Source organism: Muscardinus avellanarius, assembly GCF_963383645.1.
Source record: "Muscardinus avellanarius genome assembly, chromosome: 19".
Lineage (NCBI taxonomy): Eukaryota > Metazoa > Chordata > Mammalia > Rodentia > Gliridae > Muscardinus > Muscardinus avellanarius.
The window spans coordinates 31911404-31932755 of record NC_137805.1 but is presented as its reverse complement, the minus strand read 5'-3'; the positions used below and the strand labels follow the sequence as shown (position 1 = coordinate 31932755).

General features: G+C 57.9%; 1 protein-coding gene across 1 annotated transcript in view; it reads right to left on the bottom strand.

Moving 5' to 3' along the window:
- Positions 1–9293: 9293 nt before the first annotated feature.
- The window catches only part of PREX1 (phosphatidylinositol-3,4,5-trisphosphate dependent Rac exchange factor 1), a gene marked incomplete at both ends in the record, with an annotated part of 172120 nt that continues 160061 nt past the window's right edge, over positions 9294–21352 (bottom strand). Inside the window, 11 exons of the mRNA XM_080716490.1 lie at positions 9294–9336; positions 11645–11712; positions 11904–12006; positions 12126–12298; positions 14255–14321; positions 15556–15670; positions 15755–15898; positions 16986–17085; positions 18279–18499; positions 19293–19334; positions 21131–21259. Of these exons, the coding sequence (XP_080572616.1) occupies positions 9294–9336; positions 11645–11712; positions 11904–12006; positions 12126–12298; positions 14255–14321; positions 15556–15670; positions 15755–15898; positions 16986–17085; positions 18279–18499; positions 19293–19334; positions 21131–21259 (1205 nt within the window). The remainder of the gene's footprint in view (positions 9337–11644; positions 11713–11903; positions 12007–12125; positions 12299–14254; positions 14322–15555; positions 15671–15754; positions 15899–16985; positions 17086–18278; positions 18500–19292; positions 19335–21130; positions 21260–21352) is intronic.

Here is a 21352-nt window from a genome sequence, read left to right as displayed (position 1 = left end):
GCCAGGCCCACTAAGTTGCCAAGACCCTCAGCAACTTAGTGAGACCCTGTTTCAAAATAAAGAAACAAAATAGGGCTGGGGGTGTAGCTCAGAGGTAGAATGCCCCTGGGTTCCATCCTTAGTACCAAAATAAATAAATAAATATAAAAACACAACAACAACAAAACCCAGGGCCCAGAGCAAATCACAGGTAGGATCTTGACTTTCCTTCCTGCCGCATGCTGAGATCTTATGACATTTGACAACAGCCCTTTGACAATTAATTCAATGTTTTATTCATCTTTAAGTTCTTTAAAGCTGCAAATCAAACAGCGGCTGGGTGCTCGGCTAACCACAGCCAGGGCCCTTGTGTTGCAAATAACCGTGTGCTCTTTTGCATACCAAGCAGACCTTTCTCTGTCCGGGAAAATGAGTTTCTTTGGGTGCTCAGGGCTGTAATTACATCCACCGCAGAAGCAGAGCAAACATCTTCCCCTCCTGATTTGCATTATGCAAACCCTTAATCTCCCCAAGTTTCCCAAGCAGAGGGAGTGAGTCACAGCCCTCCCCTGCCAGGGTGCTCCCCGTGACCTGCCAGTCCATAGAAACTAGAGTTACTGGGGGGAAATCAAGGAGCCATGATACTATAATAAACCACTGGGAAGCGATGTCCCCCGAGCCAGTATGTCCCATAAATTTGCTTCTTAGGGGGAGAGAAAACGGGATTGCTGATGGCACACACATTGCTGGGCTTATATCTTTTGTGCAGCTACCAAAATGAAGCGGACAGTGGGTTCCTGGGAGCAGCTCCGGTGCCCTGGGTTGGGGCCCATGCCGGCCTAGGGGACGCTGGACGCTTGGGGCGGCAGCAGGAGCGCAAAGGACAGACCCGGCCTCCAGCCCGCTGCGTGCTCATGGCTCTGTGACACTGGGCCGGTGACTCCACCATTCTGGGCTTTGGTTCCCTTCCCCACCCAGATTGGTGGTGGAGGGCTCATGAAGTCTCTCTGGGGCGCCTCTACGTGTCAGGCCCTGGGAATGGGGGGACGGGGCTACAGCAGGCTCCTGACGACGCCAGGGGGGGGGGGCGGCGGCAGGCCAGGGAGGAAGCCGTCCATCGGCAGGGCCTGCGACTGGGCCTGGGAGAGGACAGTGGTGCCACATTATGTAAGAACCCCATGGGTGGGGGGAGCACTGGCCCGGGTTGGTGGAGCCTGTCCGCCAGCCATGGGCACCTGGGTTCTGATGTCGGCGAGTGTGCGTGTGTGTGTGTGTGTGTGTGTGTGTGTGTGTGTGTGTGTGACTAGGTATATAACCCAGGGCATTCTGCCACTGAGGGACACCTCCAGCCCTGTTTTTTATTTTTAATTTTGAGACAAAGTCTCATTAAGTTGCCCAGGCTACCCTCCAATCTGCGATCCTCCTGTCTCAGCCTCCCAAGTACTGGGATTACAGGTGTGCACCACCATGCCCAGCTCAGAAGTCGTTATAATTTATAAAAAAAAGCCGGGCGTGGTGGCGCACGCTTGTCATCCCCGAGCTTGGGAGGCGGAGACAGGAGGATCGCGCAGGTTCGAAGCCAGCCGCGCGCGCGCGCTGGCTTAGGAGACCCTGTTTCCAAATAAAAATGTAAAAATAGGTCTGGGAGTGTAGCCCGGAGGTAGAAGGGTTTCCAGGAACACCAGTACCACCAATAAATAAATAAATAAATAAATAAATAAATAAATAAATAAATAAATAAATAAATAAATGAAATAAACTCCAGGAGAGCTATTGCATAGACTCGCCGGGAGGTGCTGGCGGGGACCATGTCGGCTTCCTGGGTACCCAGCCAGCAGGAGCAGCTTCTGTTTTCATTGCCAGATGAGCAGCTGGGGCCACACGAGAGCAGTTACCAGGCAGCTGCTTTTAATTTCAGAGGGCTCTGTCTCAGCCTCGCTGGCCTCCTGGCGTCTCAGCCTCCCTACGGAGGCTGCCCAGATGCGCTTAGGTGATGTAACCAGCATCATCAGTGCCGACCCCGACTCACCCGCGGTGGCCCCGGTACAGAGAGCCCAGACTCAGAGCACGCCGCCGCCATCCTAGGACGCGAGCCGGGCGGGTCCGGGCCAGAGCGTCTGCCTGTTGTCAGAGCCGCCACCTTTCCAGGAGGGAGTGTGCTTACTTAATCATCTCTTCACTGCCCCGAAATGAAAGTCATAAATAATTAACCTATAACATCGCACGCCTACTTAAAAACTCATTACAATGCCCTAAGTGGATCATAAAGAAGAAATAAAAGGACAATAATTTGCAATGAAATAAATCATATTTCAATATGTAAATGAGCAGGCGCAGACACAGCATCGTTAGGTCCGGCCAACATCTGGAGAGGAGAGAAGGAAGGTCAGGAGGATCCCGCCTCAGAAGGGATGGGTGGGGAGGCCGCGCACTGGTGTGAAAGATTAAGTCAGAGCCCGGGGTGGTGCTGGGGCCTTTAATCCCCGGAGGCAGAGACAGGAGGATCGCAGATTCAGCCTCAGCGATGTAGCAGACTCTCAGCAACCCAGGAAGACCCTGTTTCAAAACAAAACAGAAGCCGGGCGCGGGGCGCACGCGTGTCATCCCCGCGCTTGGGAGGCGGAGACAGGAGGAGCGCGCAGGTTCGAAGGCAGCCGCGCTGGCTTAGGAGACCCTGTTTCCAAATAAAAAGTATAAAATGGGTCTGGGAGTGTAGCCCGGAAGTAGAAGGGCTTCCGGGAACCCCAGTACCACCAAAAAAAAAAAAATAAAAAAATAAAAAATTTAAAGGCTGAGGGTATAGCTTGGAGGTAGAATGCCCCCAGGTTCAAGCCTCGGTATCATAAAAAAAAAGTAGTACATTTATTAAGCACTGAAATCCTGAACAAATACCGTATTTCCCTCCAAAGTTGGTGTAGGTTCTAGGCTAAGACAGTGAAGCCGCTTGTATGAAAGCGAATGCCCAGAGATGCTCTGGAATTTGAGTGGGAAGCAAGATGGCCTGTCTCCAGTGGACGGTCCTGGTCCTTGGAGGACATCCAGAATTCCTGTGCCGCCGTGTTCATGCCAGCGATGAAACCAGTCGTTCACACACACACACACACACACACACACACACACACACACACACACACACACACTTCCAGCATGTCCCCAGGAGCTGGTAGAAACCACTGGCCGCCAACCACAATAATCCCATGTTCTCCGCTGACCACAGGTCTAAGAAAAAGCAGGGGAGCCGATTCGGGCCGTGTAACGCGTGAGGGGCGATCTTCTGGGGCTCCTGGCTCCCCCCGGGCAGGGGTGGGGCAGCAAGCTGTTCTGTCTGCCCCTGGGGGCCTGCGGGCAGCAGCCCGACAGACGCGGGCTCCTGCGCCAGGCGCAGCCGCTGAACCAGCCCAACGGGAAGGCCCAAATGTCCCACCTGGGCCAGGTGAGGCCGCTTCTGCTCATCACCAGGTCCCTTCTGCTTGCTGAACAAGACAGTAGTTTGCAAAGCCCCCGAGCACCCACGCCCTGCCATCGCACCCCGGCACCCTCGCGGGGCATGGGCCAAGATCCCCACTTACGGGTGGGAGCGTCGGGGCCCAGGAGGCGACTTGCCCAGTGCCAGACCCGGGGGAGGGGCTTGTCACTGGTCCTGTGCTGACCCCAGGGCAGGACCCCCGCCCCGGCGCCACGAGGACGTCACGGTTTTGTGTTCTGCTGCTGCTCCAGGGTCCCGAGTCCCGCCATATCCACACCCCCATGCCCGCACCACCCTCTCACACTCTAAGGAGGCCACATCCCTGGATTTAAAAGACCATGCCTCCAGGCATTCCTTATTAAAATATGCATATCTGATCCTGAAAGAATTGATACATATTCATTAGTGCAAATAAGTTCTTCATTAGCGCTTAGGTGTGGGAGTCTTTGAAAGAAGCGGGCAAGAAGCAGGCGAGTTCGGAGCTGCCCGGGTGAGCTCCCTGCAATCATTCAGTCATTCAATGACTGTGTCCTTGGGGAATCCTGTGTGACAGGCACCGTTCTGACCCGGAACCACAGCCGGCGATGAGAACACAGACACAAGAGTAAGATGGTCACAGATCTGATGAATTCCTAGAAGGGAACAGTGCTGCCTGGCAGAATAGAGACTGACTGCGCAGGGTAAGAGGGCCAGAGAGGCCCCGGCCCAGCTAAGCCCCCGAGCGTGTAAAGCAGCCAGCCATGAGAAGATCTAGGGAGAGAGCATTCCAGGCAGCAGGTCCAGCAGGTGCAAAGGCCCTGCGGTGCCTGGTGCAAAGTGTCAGGGGACAGAGGTGTGCAGTGAGGGTTGTGTCAGCCCTGTGGGGAGGGGAAGCTGGGGTTTTATTTCGAGAGCTGTGGGAAGTCACTGAAAACGCTCAGTGAGCAGTTGATGTCTCAGTTTTACTGTCTAAGGCCTTTCCTGGTCGTGAGGTGAACGGGAATCATTGAGCCACATTTGCGGCTGGTGGGAGGGCCTGAGCAGGTGGGGCCCGGGCATCAGGGCGACGGCAGCCTGGGGACACGTTGCCCAGAATAGACGCCGAGCAGTGAGGGACAGGGGAGTCCATGCGGGGCAGCTCGGGCCACACCCGGAGGGGCGTCCTGCAGGCCTCAGTGTGGGGCAAAAGAGCCCCCACCTGCTGGGGCAGGCTTCCTCCCACGGCCCCGGGCCTCAGAGGACAGTCCCTGAGTGCAGAGCCCGCAGCAGGAAGGGCCGACCGCACCGCGATAGGGAGGCCGGGCGAGGCCCCGAATCTGCGCCACTGGGAGGGCTTGAAACCTGGGGAGACCTGCAGGAGAGGTGGCGCACCTGGGTGCCCAGAGCCAGCAGGACTGTGCGCTGGGGTTTCTGGCCTGCTGCTGCTTCTCCCCAGCTGTCATTTCCTGGGTGCAGACAGGACCCTTGAGAGCACACGGTCCCAGCGAGGAGGAATAAGGTCGTCTGCCCTGGCTCCCTGCGCACCTGCTCCGGTGGGGGGGGGGCACTCGCCGGGTAATCAGGCCTTGGCAGGGTGGGGCATCGTATCTAATGGAGACCCCTGTGAACTGTGAAGGCTTGTGAAAGTCACACACATACATGCACACATGCACACACTAGTATACACAGTGTACACACTCATATATACGCAAATGTGTGTACACACACTACACACAGGCACCTACAAATATACACAACGCATGCACTACATATACACAAATACATGTACATACACCACACACAGGCACATACAAATACACGCACATGAGCAGGCTCACATATACACAAATCTGCACGCACACACCCCACCGTGCACCCCTGCACGTACACGCGCCCATGCGGGGGCCTTACTTGGTAATCTCTGTGATTAAGACAGAAGCCCTTTCTCAGCAATGTCCCTCTTTGGGGGTCGAAACCGACAGACGCAGGATTCCCAAAACTCAGACAGATCCCGGCTCCCTCTCGCAGAAGCTGGCACCGTGACAGCTGGGCATCCAGGAGAGAGGACCTGAGCGGGAAGGCGCTGCGGGCACGCAGCTGTCCTCAAGGTGCCGCTGTGGTACCTGATCCAGGAGTGAGGAGGGCGCGGCGCCCTCAGCACCTCCGGCCCGCCCTGCATCCTCCCCCGGATGCCGCCCTTGGAGGCCACAGCCTCGCTCTGGTCCCCAGGAGCCTTGGGCATCGGCGATGGTAGCGGGCACGCGCCAGGCACTTCTGACACCCGGACGTGAGGTCTTCCTGCCTCTTGGGAATTCTGGGAGAGAAGGGTTGCGGTCACAGATGGGGAAACCGAGGCTCGGCATCACCCTGCACGGACCCGAGACCACGCAGCCAGCCCGTGGCAGAAGTGGAATTTGCCCAGGAGAGTCCGAGGACCACTGGGCGGAGTGGCTGGGCCTGAGTGGGGAGGGAGGGGAGAGGACCAGAGGACAGGAGGGGGCAGGGCCGGGCAGGGGCAGGTGGGGGCTCAGGCTTCCACTGAGGTGAGAGGAAAGGTCCTGAGCAGAGGAGGGACATGGACTGCCCTAGATTCTCAGGGCATCCTGCAGGGGCAGGGGTGGGCGATGCTGGAGAGCCCTGAGGACGCCTAAAGGTTCCAGGGACCTTCACAGGGGCGCACAGCGCCACCTGGTGGTCATGGCTTCCCCGCGGATCCTGGTTCCCGAGGTGAAGCGGCTGGGGAGCCCGGTGTGACTGCGGGTTCCTGATCACGGCCCTGGGCCCTTGGGAAACACCGCCCTTCACAGTTTACAAGCGTCTTTCACACCTTTCTCATAGATCCAAGACAAAGGAGAGAAGCAAGCATACAAAAAAAGAAAGAAGCCGGGTGTGGTGGTGCACGCTTATAATCCCAACATTTGAGGCTGAGACCAGAGGATCGCAGTTCGAGGACAGCCTCAGCCACTTAGGCCCTTTGCAACTCAGTGAGACCCTGTTTCAAAATAAAGAATAAAAAATAGGATAGGGGTGTAGCTCGGAGGTAGAATGTCTCTGGGTTCCATCCCCAGTACCACACACACACACACACACACACACACACACACACACAGTCAAGCTCACAGGCATGTGATATAAGACATAAGACAAAGGAAAAAAGTATAAAAGCTAGTGAAGAAGGAAAATGGAGGGGGAAGAGAGAGAGAGAGAGAGAGAGAGAGAGAGAGAGAGAGAGAACAAACTGGGATTAGAAATAAAAGGAAAAAGTGAGTTGCCAAGCCCAATTCAGTAGAGGCCAGGGCCCATTGAACACTGTTTGCCCATCGTCTAAACAGGCTCTACCCCACATGTGCCCATGCAGGACCCAGCCTCAGGCCAAAGCCCAGAGCGGACAGCAGGTCCAGAGGTCCGTGGCCCAACCTCTGGCACCGCACGGTCCTCGGCGCCACCTGCTGGACAGGCTGGGCACTGCGGAGCCCGAGCCTCTGGGTACCCCAGAACCCCAGGGGTAAGGTTTCCATCGCTGCCCAAGGAAGGACACTGAGATCCAAGGCCGATGGCGAAATCCTGGTGGTGCCACATGTCGAATACAGAGGGCTTCCAGACCCGGGGCCAGCCCAGGCGGTCGCAGCGGCGCAGGCAGCCTGGCGCAGCGGTCTGAGGTGCGCCACTCAGCTGCAGATGGCCGTGGCTTGCGCCCCTCATTCTGGCGACTCACTGATGCTGGCAAGGGGCTGACGTGGGGGCCACAGAATGGGCGAGGCCCTGTTCTCGGGGTGCTCTCACTAGTACGGTTATTAAGTACATAAACAATTCCATTTAAATGAAGTCGTACAGTGGCCAGCACACCCTGCCTTGGGCTTCCTGAATGGCGCCCAATATAGTCCGCACCAAGAGACCACGTCTGTGTCGCTTGCTAGCTGAGAAGCAGCGATCCAGGGGGAGGCAGGTACCTGGCTTCCTGCTCTTACCTGGAGGCATCCACTGCAGGGTCGCACCTGCCCCTTGACCTGCCCCCATTGGCCGGCACAGCAAATACTGGCCACCAGAGCAGACATCTACATGCCAACTCCAGAGCAGAGGACCTGGAGGATCAAGAGCCCAGCAGGTCCCCTGAGTGAGCAGGCCACGCCGGGGGCAGTGGGGATCACAGCGCTGGTGTCCTGCCCGCGGGCGGCTGATTCTGCCCACTTGGAGGCCAGGCTGACCAACTTAGTGAGACTCTGTCTCAAAACAGGAAAAATAGAAAGGGCTGGGGATGTAGCTCAGTGGTACTATGCCCCTGGGTTTAATCCCCACCACTGCAAAAAGGAAAAAGAGGGAGGGAGGAAGAAACGGCACAGAGGAACCTGGCTGGCTTAGGGGCTGCTGACGCGGACCTGGGCAGTAGAGCTCCGACCCGCCCACACCACTCCCAGATCAAGCAGCTCACAGCTTGCCTCTTTGTATTATAAACTGACTTTTAATAATAATAAAAAATCTATCATGAATTTAACAAGAAGAATCTGTACAGTTTAAAGTAAACCGGTGCTCGATGCACTGGCCCCTGGGAGTTCCTTCTCCATCCCCTCGGCGGGGCAAACGCGGCTCCTTCGTTTTCTATCTGTAAGGAGACACAGCTAGACACCTCTTACAATCCTGCTCACAGGGGCTGATGCCCCAGCAGGAGCCCCGCACCCAATCCCCCCACTCAGCCAGGGGCCCAGCGGCGGAGGGGTCCTCTGTGCCTCCCTCTGCCCAGGAGGGCCAGGTGGCTTGCTGTCTCCCTGGCTGAGGAGTTCCCAATGCCCTGCTCTGAGAAGTTAATGTCAAACAAATAAATTAGAGTCCACGGGGCCCGACCTGTGCCGGTGGTGAACCTCTTAGGTGGGTGGTTCAACACCCAGCCTCAGCCTCAAACCCTGGAACCTGTCACCCAGAGCCACGCTCCAACACTGAGTCAGCACAGCCTGGACAACGGAGGATGGGCTGGGAGGGTGGACGGGTGGGAGGCAGAATCAGTGGACACCTGTGATGATATCTTACAATCCTAATATTAAAGAGGAAATACTGACGTTGTAAATGTTTTCAATAATTTAGTTTTCCTTTTGCTTTTTTTTTTTTTTTTAGTAGAACTGGGTAAAATTGTCAAAACTACCTTATCTTGGTCCCCTGTTAGACAATATACCTTTCTTTAAAATTTAAAATGTCAAATATATAATCATACAACCTTAGAAAAAATCTTAACAACAGTAACAACAACAAACAAACAAACAAAAATCCCAAAGTAAACCACTGAGGCGCCACGCCCTATAAATAGCTGGAGCAAATCTCGCGCCCCGGGCTGACGGCTCGCGCTCCGCAGGCGGTGACCGAGGGACAGGGAAGCTGGTGCGGCTCTCGAGTCCTCTGGACGACAGGCCTCGTGCCCTGTCCCCGTCTCTCCTGGCAGAGCCCCGGCCCTCCGGAGTCCGCCGAGCAGGTTAGTGCGGGGTTAGGGGTGCGTCGGAGGCTGGGCGCAGGGCAGGGGTGGTCTCCTGGAATGTGGCCCGGGAGGAACCCAGGGCTTTCAAAAGTGCAGCTGCTCCATCTCCAGAGAGCTGGGTCTGCCGGCTCCAGCCGTGGCCCGTGACTCTCCTTTGTCCTGGGACTCGTCCGGGGCCTGGCTGCACCCATGAGCTCTGTGGGTCCGAGCACCCCTCGGGCTTCCGGCAGCAGTGGGGAGAACGTGCCAGCCCAGGGCCGATCAGTCAGTCGTGGAAGCGTGGGGCCGCGGCCTCGTCTTTGCAGGAGACGGTGGGGGAAGCCGGCAGGTCCAGGGGCAGCGGGGCCATCCCTGTGCGGGTGGCAGGGCTCCACTGAGTCCTCTCCCATCGCGGCTCCGGGGGATGGCCCAGCCGTGGCACATTGGTGTTCAGAGGTCTCCATCCACCGGAGGCTGACAGAGGCGGTAGAGGCTAGGGGTGGAGACAGAGAGATGAGGCCGAGCCGGGGAGGGGCGGGGCCTCTCAGGGCCAATCATGTCCACTCGCACCAGAACAGGCAACTTGTGTCCAGAAAACAAACTAAGCAGGAATAAAGGTGCAGAGTGTCCCCACTGCCCGAGCTCCCCGGCTGCCCAGGCCCCTCCCTGCAAGGCCGCCTCCGCCCCCAAAGGCTGGCCAGGCATCCACGAAAAAGGCACAGTTCTCTCTCTCTCTCTCTCTCTCTCTCTCTCTCTCTCTCTCTCTCTCTCTCTCGGTATTAGAGGTTGAATTCAGGGATGTTCTACCTCTGAGCTACAACCCCAGCTCTATTTTTATTGATTGATTGATTGATTGATTGATTTTGCGGTACTGGGAATGGAACCCAGAAGCATTCTACCTCTGAGCTACACCCTCAGCCCTATTTTTTAGTCTTTATCTTGATACAGGGTCTCACTGAGTTGCGGAGGGCCTCACTAAATAGCTGAGGTTGTCCACAAACCCGGATCCTCCTGTCTCAGCCTCCCAAATGCTGGGATCACATGTGTGCCACCACGCCCCGCTTTTTTTTTTTTTTTTTTTTTGAAACAGGGTTTTGCTAAGTTGCTGAAGGACCTTGCTGAATTGCTGAGACTGGCCTCAAATCTATGATCCTCCTGTCTCAGCCTCCGAAGTCCTGGATGAGAGGTGTGCACCGCCACGCCTGATTTACCCGCCATGCTCTAAGGACACACACTCTTGAGTGCATGTGTGTATGCTCAGACGCATGTGAGGGCGCAGGGGCACTTTTCTGTCCTGGGGGTGGGCTAACTAGACACGGGCTCTGCTCCCACCCGAGTTTTACGTCTCTCTGCCCTGGAGACCTCCACACAGCACACGGTGGCTGCCCCCACTTTGAGAAGGGCCGCAGCGGGAAGACTCTGAGCTTAACCTCCACTGAGAAGTCGCTGTGGGTTTCTAGCAGGAGGGGTGGTCAGTGGACCGTGGGCAGTGATGATTGTGGGGGAGAAGGGCTGCCATGGTGATGGGGGCAAGTGGGCCACGATGCCACTCTGGTTAGAGCTGGGCCTGGGTTCAGAATCTCAGTGCTACCAGCGACTAGCTGTGTGACTTCACGGGACTGCAATTCTCTGAGCCTGAGTTTCCCCCCAGCTGCCAACTGGGGATAACAGTGCGCCCTGGCCCTCAGGTTGCTGTGTGGGTCAGTGCCTGAGGGTAAAGAGATGGCCCCGTGCCTGCTGGAGAAATAAGAAAATGAGCTCAGGGGGACAGCACGTGAAGACCGAGCAGCAGTAGTGTCTGCGGGCCACAGCCTGGCACCAAGGGCAGAGGCCGGGCCTGACGATGTGCCGGGGCCACCTGGAGCCTCGTCACCAGGGAACTGCAGAAGGTGGTATTATCTTTGCCGTATTTGGGGAGTCACACTTTCTCAAAGTAAAAACAATTTGAAATAGGTGGGTAAATGCTGATAGTGCACTGGCCAGTGGTGCAGGAAGAGGAGATCCCTACAGGGGTCTGTGGAAGACTTAACATGAGGGGTACTGAGTGGAGAGACCAGGAGGCCGCGGCGGGCCCAGGGCTGTGAGGCCGCCGGCCTGTAGCGGGGAGGTATCACACCAAACAGCGGCCCTATGGCTCACTTCGGGGACCTTTAGGGACTGTGTCTCTCTCTCAGAAGGAATGGGAGCTCCTTGTGAGGTTACAGACTGCTGTGGTTAGATATAGACTGTCCCCTGAAAGAGCTCGTGGACTGATGTTCAGAGCCGGCAGAATTAAGTCGTGAGGGTTGTGATTTCATCAGTGGATAAACGCATTGAAATGGATTTACTGGATGTTAACCTAGACAGGTGAGGCATAGCTGGAGGAGGTGGGCCACTAGGGGTGTGGCCTGGAGAGCTTGTGTCCTTAAACCCCCTTGTTTGCTCTCTCTTGCTTCCAGGCCTCAGTGATAGGAGGGTGGAGCCCTTGTGTGTATGAATGTTCTACTTCCTGCCGCCATGCTCTGAGCTCCACCAATGTAACCTGGCCTCACGTGGACTGAACCCCTGAAATCTCCAGAAGTGTGAGCAAATAAATGTCCTTCCTCTCAATCGTGATGATCAGGTGTTGTGGATTATAGCGGGGAGAATGTCGACCAAAACACAGACTGAGCCAGGTTGGCTGCTTCCCAAAGCTGAGTCCCTTGAAACAGAGGTGACCCCATAGGAGCCCCAGAGAATGAGCAGGAGATCTGTCAAACCCAGGCCTGGTGCTGGCCCTCTTGGAGGGGATGGGAAGGGCAGGGGAATAGGGGGGCACTCACCGCGGGGCACCCTGGGGCATCTGATCCTTCACCCGGAGGTTTTTGGCCAGAATCTCCACTCTGGGGCCCTGGAGATAAAGAGCCGTCAGGCCTGGGGCCTCTGTGAGGAGTCCAGGCTTTTGAAAAGGCATATGCGAGTGGGTGGGTAGTTGAAGGTTCCAGAAATCACAACCCTTGCCCGCCACCCAGACAAGTTCCAGGCGGCCCTCATTCCCCAGGGAGTGTGCCGTGCTCTCAGCCCGGGCCGTGGAGGCCTCACCTGCTTCCGCATGATGTCAGTGGCCTGCATCACACACTTGGGCAGTAGACCATGGCTCCGTGCCAAGATGGCCGCTTGCTCCAGGGACACGCTCAGGGTGCTCCTGCAGGGCGAGAGGGAGTCGGGACATGGGTCCTTCTGTCCCGGTCAACCAACACCCCTCCTAGCCGGCTCCTCACACCGCTCAGAGGCCTGCTGCGCCCTGGGCTCGGGGCGGCTCACCTCTGCATGCCTGTGCCACACATGGCGATCTGGCAGGCCCCCAGGCGGTAGCAGAGCTCCGAGGAGATGGGGATGAGGCCGGCGCCCAAGCTCCCGCTGGCTCCGGGCTTGGGGTGCACAAGGGACTTCATGAGGCGGCAGAGCTCGTCCAGGGCGTTGATGGGCCGTATGAGCTGCAAGGCGAGCGGCAGATGTCCAGATGCCTGGGGGAGGCCCCGACCCCCACGGCCTGCCCCGCCGGCTCCTTCTGATCTGCTGTTTCCACACTCTCCTCCCCGCATGCCCTCTCATTCATTCATTAGTTTCTTTTGTTTTATTTATTTATATTTTTGCAGTACTGGGATTGAACTCAGGATCCTACCTCCAAGCTATACCCCCAGCTCTATTTCATTTTCTTTCTTTCTTTCTTTCTCTCTTTCTTTTGTTTGTTCTTTCTTTCCTTTCTCTCCTTCTTTTTTTGGGGGGACTGGGAGTGGAACTCAGGGGCTTTCTACCTCCGGGCTATATTCCCAGACTTATTTTTATATTTTATTTGGAAACAGGGTCTCACTAAGTTGCTGAGAGCCTCACTCAGTAGCTGAGGCTGGCTTCGAACCTGTGCAATCCTCCTGTCTCAGCCACCCAAGCGCGGGGATTACAAGTGTGTGCCAGCACACCCGGCTCTCATTTTCGTTTTTGAAACAGGGTCTTGCTTGGTTGATGAGAGTCTCACTACTTGCTGAGGCTGTCCTTGAACCTGCGATCCTCCTTCTCAGCCTCCCACCTACTACGGGGATCCCAGGCGTGCGCCACCAGGCCCGGCTCCAGCCCTCTTAAGTGTTTCCATCCGACTCACCTTCTGTAACCCTTGCTCTAGAACAGTCTGTGGCGCCGGGGATGTGGCTCAGTGGCGCAGTGCTTGCCTGGCACGAGGCCCTGGGCTCCATCCCCGGCATTGCAAAAAAATAAACAAAAGCTGTGGCTCCCCGCGGCCCCGCGCCGGCACCCAGCGCTCACCGTGTAACCCAGGCCTAACCTTCCGTCGTACTCTCTTCACCTGGCCAGGTGTGTCCTCCCCACCCTCGCCAGGTGCCCACTCTCTTCCCCTCCAAACCCATCCTGGGCAGCTGCAGCCCCTCCCCAGGGTCACCCTTCTCTTCTGTCCCCAACTCTCTCTCTGAGCACCATGCGGAGGTGCCTACGGTGCTTCCCGGGTCGGCCCTCCCTGCGCCACGGCGACACTCTGCCGAGCCCCACAGGGCTGTGCCCGCGCTTGTCTCCGCCAGCCTCCAAGCCCCAAGGCCAGCGCACGGAGGCCGGGGCCAACCCCAAGGCCTGCTGCCAGCGCCCAGGAGCCAGGAGGCCACGACAGGCCCCCCAGGGAGAGGGCGGGAGCCGAGCAGGCGGCAGAGCCAGCAGGAGCCTGGACGGGCCTCCGGCAGCCAGACCTGAGCTCTTCCCGCTTCTCACAAGCTGGAAGTCTCCATTTTTACAAGCAAATCTTTTGATTCCTAAATGTTGGTGACCCAGAAACAGACAAAAAGAAAGCCGCCTGGACCACAGCTGGGGTGGGGTTCGCAACTCTGGCCCGTGTGGGGCTCCAGCCCAAGAGAAAGGCTGCCACCGCCCAGGGGTTAATGAGAGAGGCGAGTGCCAATGGCCAACGTCAGCCGTCTGAGAAAGCCCTAGAAAGGCCGGGCCTGGTGGCGCACGCCTGCAATCCCAGTACACGGGAGGCGGAGAAAGGAGGGTCGCAGGTTCAAGGACAGCCTCAGCAAATAGAGAGACACTCATCAACCAAGTTTCAAAATAAAAATAAATTAGGGCTGGGGGTAGAATTGCCCCTGGGGAAAGAAAGAAAGAAAGAAAGAAAGAAAGAAAGAAAGAAAGAAAGAAAGAAAGAAAGAAAGAAAGAAAGAGGAGGGGGAGGAGAAGGAGGAGGAGAAAGAAGGGAGGGAGGGAGGGAGGAAGGAAGGAAGGAAGGAAGGAAAGAGAAAGAAAGGAAGGAAAGAAAAGAAAAGAAAATTCCTAGAAGCTATAGAAGAGATTTCAGGAGGAGGGACTGCAGGGGCTTCTGGGGTACGATTCTGGCTCCGGGGGCTCCTGGGCCTGAGAGCTGCCTGCCCGGCCTCACAGAGTGAAGAACGTACCTGGTCTATCTTCACCGCTGTGGTGCTGGCATCCGTAGGCAGGTTAGACCGTTCCAGGTAAAATGCCCTGAGAGAAGGTGGGCTAAGGTGGGGAGGCGGGCCACACCTATGCCTCCTGCCTCACCTGTGCCGCCCCTGCCTCGGGAGGAAGCCACTGAGGGCCTGGAGGGCCGCCCCAGCCCCTGCTCCTCCAAGGGCCCCAGGGAGAAGCGAGAAGACCCGCGCTCTCTATCCCACGCCCTGCCGGTCTCCTCTGAGCGCGGCCCTCCACCTGCTGCTGGTCGGCTCTGGGTTTACCGGTTCATGGTTGGTCTCCCTCGAGAACAGGGCTGGCAAACTTTCTATAAAGGGCCGACTGGTGAAAGCTGCAGGCTTCAAGAACCAGAGAATCTATGCAACACTGTTCAACTCTGCTGCCCCGTGCAGCCAAGAGCAGCCACAGGTGATAGGTAAGGAACGCCTGTGGCTGTGTGCTAATAAAACTTTATTTACAAACCAGGGGGAGGGCCGGATTTGACAGCCCCTGCTCTAGAACTCCAGGAAGAACCTGGAAGAGCTCGTGGCTCACAAAAGGTCTCGGTGAATGGGGCAAGGGATCGTATAGGTTATATTCTAAATGCTTAGCATGTAGCACGGAACAGATCGATGGTACAGATCAGTCCAGACAGGTGCGGGTTTCAGATCGGGCGCCTGTGCGCTCTTGCTGAGAAATGAGAACAAGCGGGCCTCTGTTTCCAGATGGTGAAGTTGGGCCCCAGGAGGTCAACCCTCTGTACCTGAGACCTGGTGTCCTGATCCCCATGTCACAGGGGAGGTGGGACGCAGGACTGGGCAGGGCTGTGGGGAGCCTGAGGTGGTGGGAGCTACACACCTAGGAGCTGTGCTTCCTCCTGGAAAAATCTGTTCCCAAATCCCTGGGCATCACGCTCCTTTCTCAAGGCCCAAGAATCCCAGAGCCCCTGACTCAGCTCCTAACCCCCACGTGGAGCGAAACAGGCAGCCTGGCTCAGCAGAAAGGGCCTGCTTGGAAGCCACATAGACTGGGGGTTCCAAGCTCAGTTACTGGCAGGCTGTGTGACTTTGGCAGGCTCCGTGTGCTTGCTGGGCCTCAGTTTCCCCATCCATAAAATGGGTCAGAACCGCCTACCATGTACCTTGCTGAGCCCCTCGAGCAGGCAGAGGCCTGGCACCCAGTAGGCACATGGCCCACTCCCCGCGCAGGGCCTGCCCGGCGCTTCCCGTGCTGCGCCCGACCGCCGGCAGCTCCTGCCCTCCCCCAGCCACCCGGGCACGCGCACTACCTGAGCTTGCGGTAGTACTGCTGGACCTTCTCCAGGGACTGGGTATTGATCTCCTGCTGCAAGTCCTCTGCCACCTGGCTGCCCGGAGAAGGCGGCCCCTCCACGTTCTCCAGAGCTGCGAGGGAGAGAGGAGGGCAGGTGGGCGCGTCTGTCAGGCGCCCCGTGGCCTCGGCCCGGCCCCTGCGGCCACCCAGCTCACCTTTCGTGAAGAGCACGGTGTGCAGCCGCAGGCTGGCTCCGCTCTCCAGGCGGGAGGGCAGCTTGGAGAAGTGGTAGCTGTCCAGGTGGAAGACCACCCGCAGCGCCTGCCGGCTCCCCTCGACGTGGTAGAAGACGTTGGTATCTGCGGAGGACGAGGGCAGGTCGCTCAGAACAGGGGCAGGGAGCCCCTTCGCTACAGCAGCTTCAGGTCCGCCCTCCCGGGGAGCCAGGGCATCTGGGTGCTCCCTGCCCACCCCACCCCAGAGGGGCAGCCTCAGACCTCCCACTCCCAGACCCTTTAGCCCCCTAGCCTCAAGGTGGCACCCCGGGACTTCTATGTCCACTCACCTAGCGTTGCATCCTGAGACCTCCCTGCTCGCCCCAGACCTCTCACCCCTCAGGGACAGTCCCAGACCGCCTCACATTCGCCTCTGACCTCCCTCTCTGCCTGGCTTCCACTGCGTTGTAAACTGACGCTGACTGCCCAGCGGGGCAGGGTGTTCCACCTCTGAGCTACACCCTCGGCTTTTTTTTTTTTTTTGTACTAAGGATGGAACCCAGGGACATTCTACCTCCAAGCTATACCGCCAGGCCTATTTTTTTTATTCTTCATTTAGAAACAGGGTCTAAGTTGTGGAGGGCCTCACAAACCTGGATCCTCCTGTCTCAGCCTCCCAAGTTACAAGTGTGTGCCACCAGGCCTAGCTCCTAGCCATTTAAAAAAAATTTTTTTTTTTTTTTTTTTGGTGGTACTGGGGTTCCTGGAAACCTTTCTACCTCTGGGCTATACTCCCAGACCTATTTTATACTTCTTTTATTTGGAAACAGGGTCTCTTAAGCCAGCGCAGCTGGCTTCGAACCTGGGCGATCCTCCTGTCTCTGCCTCCCAAGCGTGGGGATTACAAGCATGCGCCACTACGCCGAGCCATTTTATAAATTTTTATTTCTTATTTTGAAACAGGGTCTTGCTAGGTTACCAAGAGTCTAGCTACATTGCTGGGGCTGTCCTGGAACCTGCAATCCTCCTATCTCAGCCTCAGATGTGCACCAGCACGCCCGGCTACAAAGGTCAACTTTGAGATCTGGGTGTGAGGTTTGACGGCCAATGCTGGGCACTGGTCAAGCTCGTGCAGCTGGCCTAGAGCGGGGTAAGGACAAGGTGCTGCACGCAGCGCCCTGCACCCCAGAGCCCCCGCTCCCTGTGCACATCAGGACTGGGGGTTACTCACTGGCCACACAGTGCTCGTCCAGCTGCTTGAAGGAGAAGGTGACATTGTCCAGCTCCGACAGGGTCACCCAGAGGTCCTCCAGCATGGTCCGCTCCTCCTTCTGCAGTAGAAGACAGGACAGGGGGACCTCAGGAGCCAGCCCGCCCTGGGATCTCACCCGGGGAGTTTGGGGTCCAATCCTAGAGGACAAGGCGCCGCCAGACCGTGGCCTGCCGTGTGCCTCGGTGGGGCTCCGCACATGAAATCGTGGTCCACACTGGGGCTCATCCTGTACCTCCCCAGGCTCAGAACCCATCTCTGATTTTCAGAGTGGCCCCAGTAAAGCCACCTCCTCCCTTTCCTGGCCCACAAAACCAAGCTGCTAACTTAATCATTCCCGCCTAACGCGCCCCCAAAAAAGTCTCTGCTTCTTTCCTTGGTCCCCAGCTGGAAGGCAGCTCACTCAGGATTCCAAATTATCTTTTAAAAACTTGCTTCAAATTACGTTGCTCACCTACCCCGGAGCCCTCCTCTGCCCCAGAACAGAGCGCCAGCCCTACAGATCGGACCCCACCCGCCTTGTCCCCTGACGCCCTGCCCGCTCACCCCGGCATGCGAGCCTCTGTCCAGGCCTTTGCACCTGCTGCCCCTGTCCCGCGCTCTTCCTCACTCACCCGGCTGGCTGGGGACTCAGTCTCCTCCTCAGAAAGGTCAGGGGTGACCACCTCGTCCCGAGAAACCCCTGGCCTCCTACCTGCTCTGTATAACCACCCTCCTCCTCCCTCCTTTCTACCCAGCTCGAGTCGACCCCCGTGTCCAGTCCTGAGAGGAGGGCGGTGAGGACTGGCATACCCTCTGCCTGTCTGAACCTGGGGTTGTGCTTTCCGAAAGCCCATGGGCGCCATCTTCCAGAGACCAGCACTTGCACAGGCTGGCCAGCAGAGGGCGCTCCAAGGCCACGCTTCCCACTATGGGGGCTGGACCTTTGAGCCCACCCAGCACTAGAGCTATCAGCCTTGGGACTGCCAAAGGGCGCTGAGCCGCATCTCAGGGCTCTGCAACTATATTCCCTCCTGCCTCCCTCACAACCAACAATATCTCCAGACATTGCCACGTGTGCCTGGGAGATTACACTGCCCTTGGTTGGGCATGCCGGTCAGTGCCACGGGTTTCACTTATTCACACCTAGGTCTCCCTTCCAACTAGTACGTAGGACTGTCCTGCTTGTCCCCAGCCCCCTTAGCAGAGGCACACTGAGTCCCTGGTGAGGCGCCCTGCAGGCAGCTGCAGGGTGGGCGGGCCCCACTCACTCACCACGGCGGCCGGCGCCAGCAGGGACTGGCAGTGCAGCAGGACTCCAGTGGCTGCCACCTGCTCCAGCCACTTGCGACTGGCCTCCCGGCTGCCGTCCTCGTACTCGCCGTTGTTATTGTAGCGGTAGCTGAGGGCGGCCAGCAGCTGCTCCGAGAAGGTGCACACGGCGGCCACCAGGGCCTGGCAGAAGACGGCATCCCTCCGCAGCTGCAGCTCTGTGTCTGGGGCGAGGATGGAAGAGTTCTGGGCAGCGGCGTCGGTGCCCCCCACCCAGAGAGCCCCGCAGACTCCACAGTGGGGGACCCGGCCCGAGACGAGGTCAGCGGACGACCCATTACCAAAGGCCAGTTTCGCAAAAATCCGTTCTCCGTCAGCAAGCCAGCTGGCCGGAGACCAGGCTCACCCTCTGGCCTTCTCTGGGGGCCTGCGTGCTCTTCTGGGCCACCTCTCCCCTCGCCCAGGCTTGGCTTTGACGCCCTAACCCTAACCCAAGAGCCGCTGACGTCAGACAGCTAGTCATTCCACTGCCCTTCTCCTGGCAGGAATCATTCTCGGCGCTTGGCTGTGTTGATCTAGACCCGTTGTAGCCTCCCCCTCCCTGGGCTAAGAATTTCTAGAAATAAGGGAGAGTCAAAGGACATCTCCCAGAATGCCCTCCCTGCCCACCTGCAGCCGCACCCCTACTCCATAAAGGATCTCCACCACCCTGGGCCCCCTATCTTGGTTCCTTTCAACATCCACCCAGGAAGCAGGTGGCCCACAGCACAGCTCTGGCTCCTGGGCCCTGAGACTGGTCCCTTGGGCACCAGAGGCCGTGGGCTTCAAGTAGTTCTAGCAGGGGCTGGAGGCCAAAATATCGCTTCCCTGGTGCAGGTCTGGACAGACCACAGAAGAGTCAATGTGGGCCGCAGGAGAACCGCACAGCCCCGGGCCGTGGTCACAGCGCCCGCTGCCAGGAGGGCGCTGCCGGGCACACCTGCGCGTGCGCCTCGCAACGGTCCCCTAAAGCCTCACCTGTGCACTTCAGCAAGGCCAGCAGCAGCTGGTTCTTCCCATCTGAAAGATGAGGGAGAAAGGAGGCGGCTGAGTGGGGCTGGCCCCAGTGACGTGGAGCCCCCAGCCCACGTGCTCTGCCTGCACAGAAGCGCCAGGCTGAGGGCAGCGCTCGGGAGCTGCTGTGATGGGGGGGATGGGTCTGGGGGTTGAACTTGGGGCGTTCTACCTCCAAGCTACACCTCAGCCCTATTTTACTATCCTTGGGAGCTTTTACGAGGGCTGGGTAAATTCCTGAACTCCAGACACCAGAGAATGGCACCCCCACGGTCAGCCTGATCTGCCCTCACAACCCATAACAGAGACCAGAGCTGGGCTTTCATCGCCCAAGCCAGAGCCTCTGCCCTGTGCCTCGTACACACGTGTGCCACAGGCACGTGCACACCCATACGTGCTCATGCCAGGGGACACCCAAGTGTGTGGTGTACACGCAGACACGCCCACTCGCATGCATTCATGCATGTGCACATCCTAGTGGGTCACAGCTGCCTCTGGGAAGAAGATCGTCTTTGTCCTCAGAGCAGCCTCGAACCCTCGAACCCTGGCTTCTTCCCTTCACAGAGGTGCCCCGCACCCACCCAGAAAATCCTTACGAGGAAAACCCGAGCGGCCCTCAGACACAGTCTCTTGCGACCTCTCCTTCCTGAGATGCCAGAGCAGGTCACTGAGAACGAGCCACATGCCAGGCCTGGACCAAGCGCGGATCTCTCTGGACGCCTTTGTCCCCATGGGAGGGAGGGAGGGAGGATGAGCCAGAGCACTACGGGCACAGGTGAGGCCAGAAGAGCCCCGGGCATGGCTCACAGAGGTGGGTGGGCTGGGATTCAAGGGCTGAGGTGCGGCCCCCAGGCCAACGCCCTTAACCATTGCAGTTTTGGAAAGTAGGGCCGCTCAGGGTCAACCGCGATGCCCACCACAGAGGTGGGGGTTCAGGAGGATGGAAGTAGGTCCTTGAACCCCAGCCTCTCTGTGGCCTGGGTCCTTCTAGCCCAGGAGACCCAGGCTCAAATACACACAGGACCAGGCAGGCACGAGAGGGGGCAGAGCAGACGCTGGGTGCTGGGCTGCGAGGAGCTGGAAGGTGACCCCACCATCCAAAGAGACTTGCGGCCCCTGGTCTCCAGCCATGGGGGTACATAGGATGGCTAACTGACTATTCCCAGGCCTCCTGGCTGACCAAGAAGGGTCAGAAACCTAGGAGTGCGTGTGTGTGTGTGTGTGTGTGTGTGTGTGTGTGTGTGTGTGTGTGTTACTGGGAATTGAAACCAGGAGCATTCTAACTCTGAGCTACACTCCAAGTCCTTTTTCTTCTGAAACAGTCTCCCTGGGTACTGAAGGCCTTGCTAAGCTCCTGAGGCTGGTCTCTAACCTGCAATCCTCCTGTCTCAGCCTCCCAAGAACTGGGATGACAGGCGTGGGCCCTGGCGCCTCAATAGAAACCGAGCTCTCTGGGTGAGAGTCAACTGTGAGTGCGGGCAGTGGGGCCATGTTTCCTGCCGCGGTAGCATCAAATCCTGTCTGTGGCCCCGTCTGGTCGCTGAGCTTGTGACCTGAGCCCACAGGCGTGAAGCCTTTGCAGCCTCCTGCCTCTGCGAGAAGCCTCTGCAGGAGCTCCCCATATCCTCGCTCAAGGATAGACAGCTCCAGGGCCTGGCAGGACAACGGCTGAGAGAGGGCTCTGCTCTTCTTGCCCTTCCCTGCGGCGTGCATACAAGGGCACGGGGAGCCCCCCAGGATCCTGCCACACCCGCATTCAAAGCTCATAAGCCCCGGCGTGACGCGTGCTCCCGGCCACTGACCTTCTACGTATCTCTGAATGTTGTCCACCAGGGTCTTGATGGAGCTGGGGAGGTTCCAGGGGTCCTCTTGAATACTGATCTGGATCAAGCTCCGGCCACGGGCCATACACTCTTCCTTCTGTTTGAACTCTGGGGCAGGAAAGAGGCTCTGGAGAACATTGGCACGGAGGCCGACGCCCCATCGCCGGACTCTGAAACTCATAACCCTAGACTGAGGGAGCT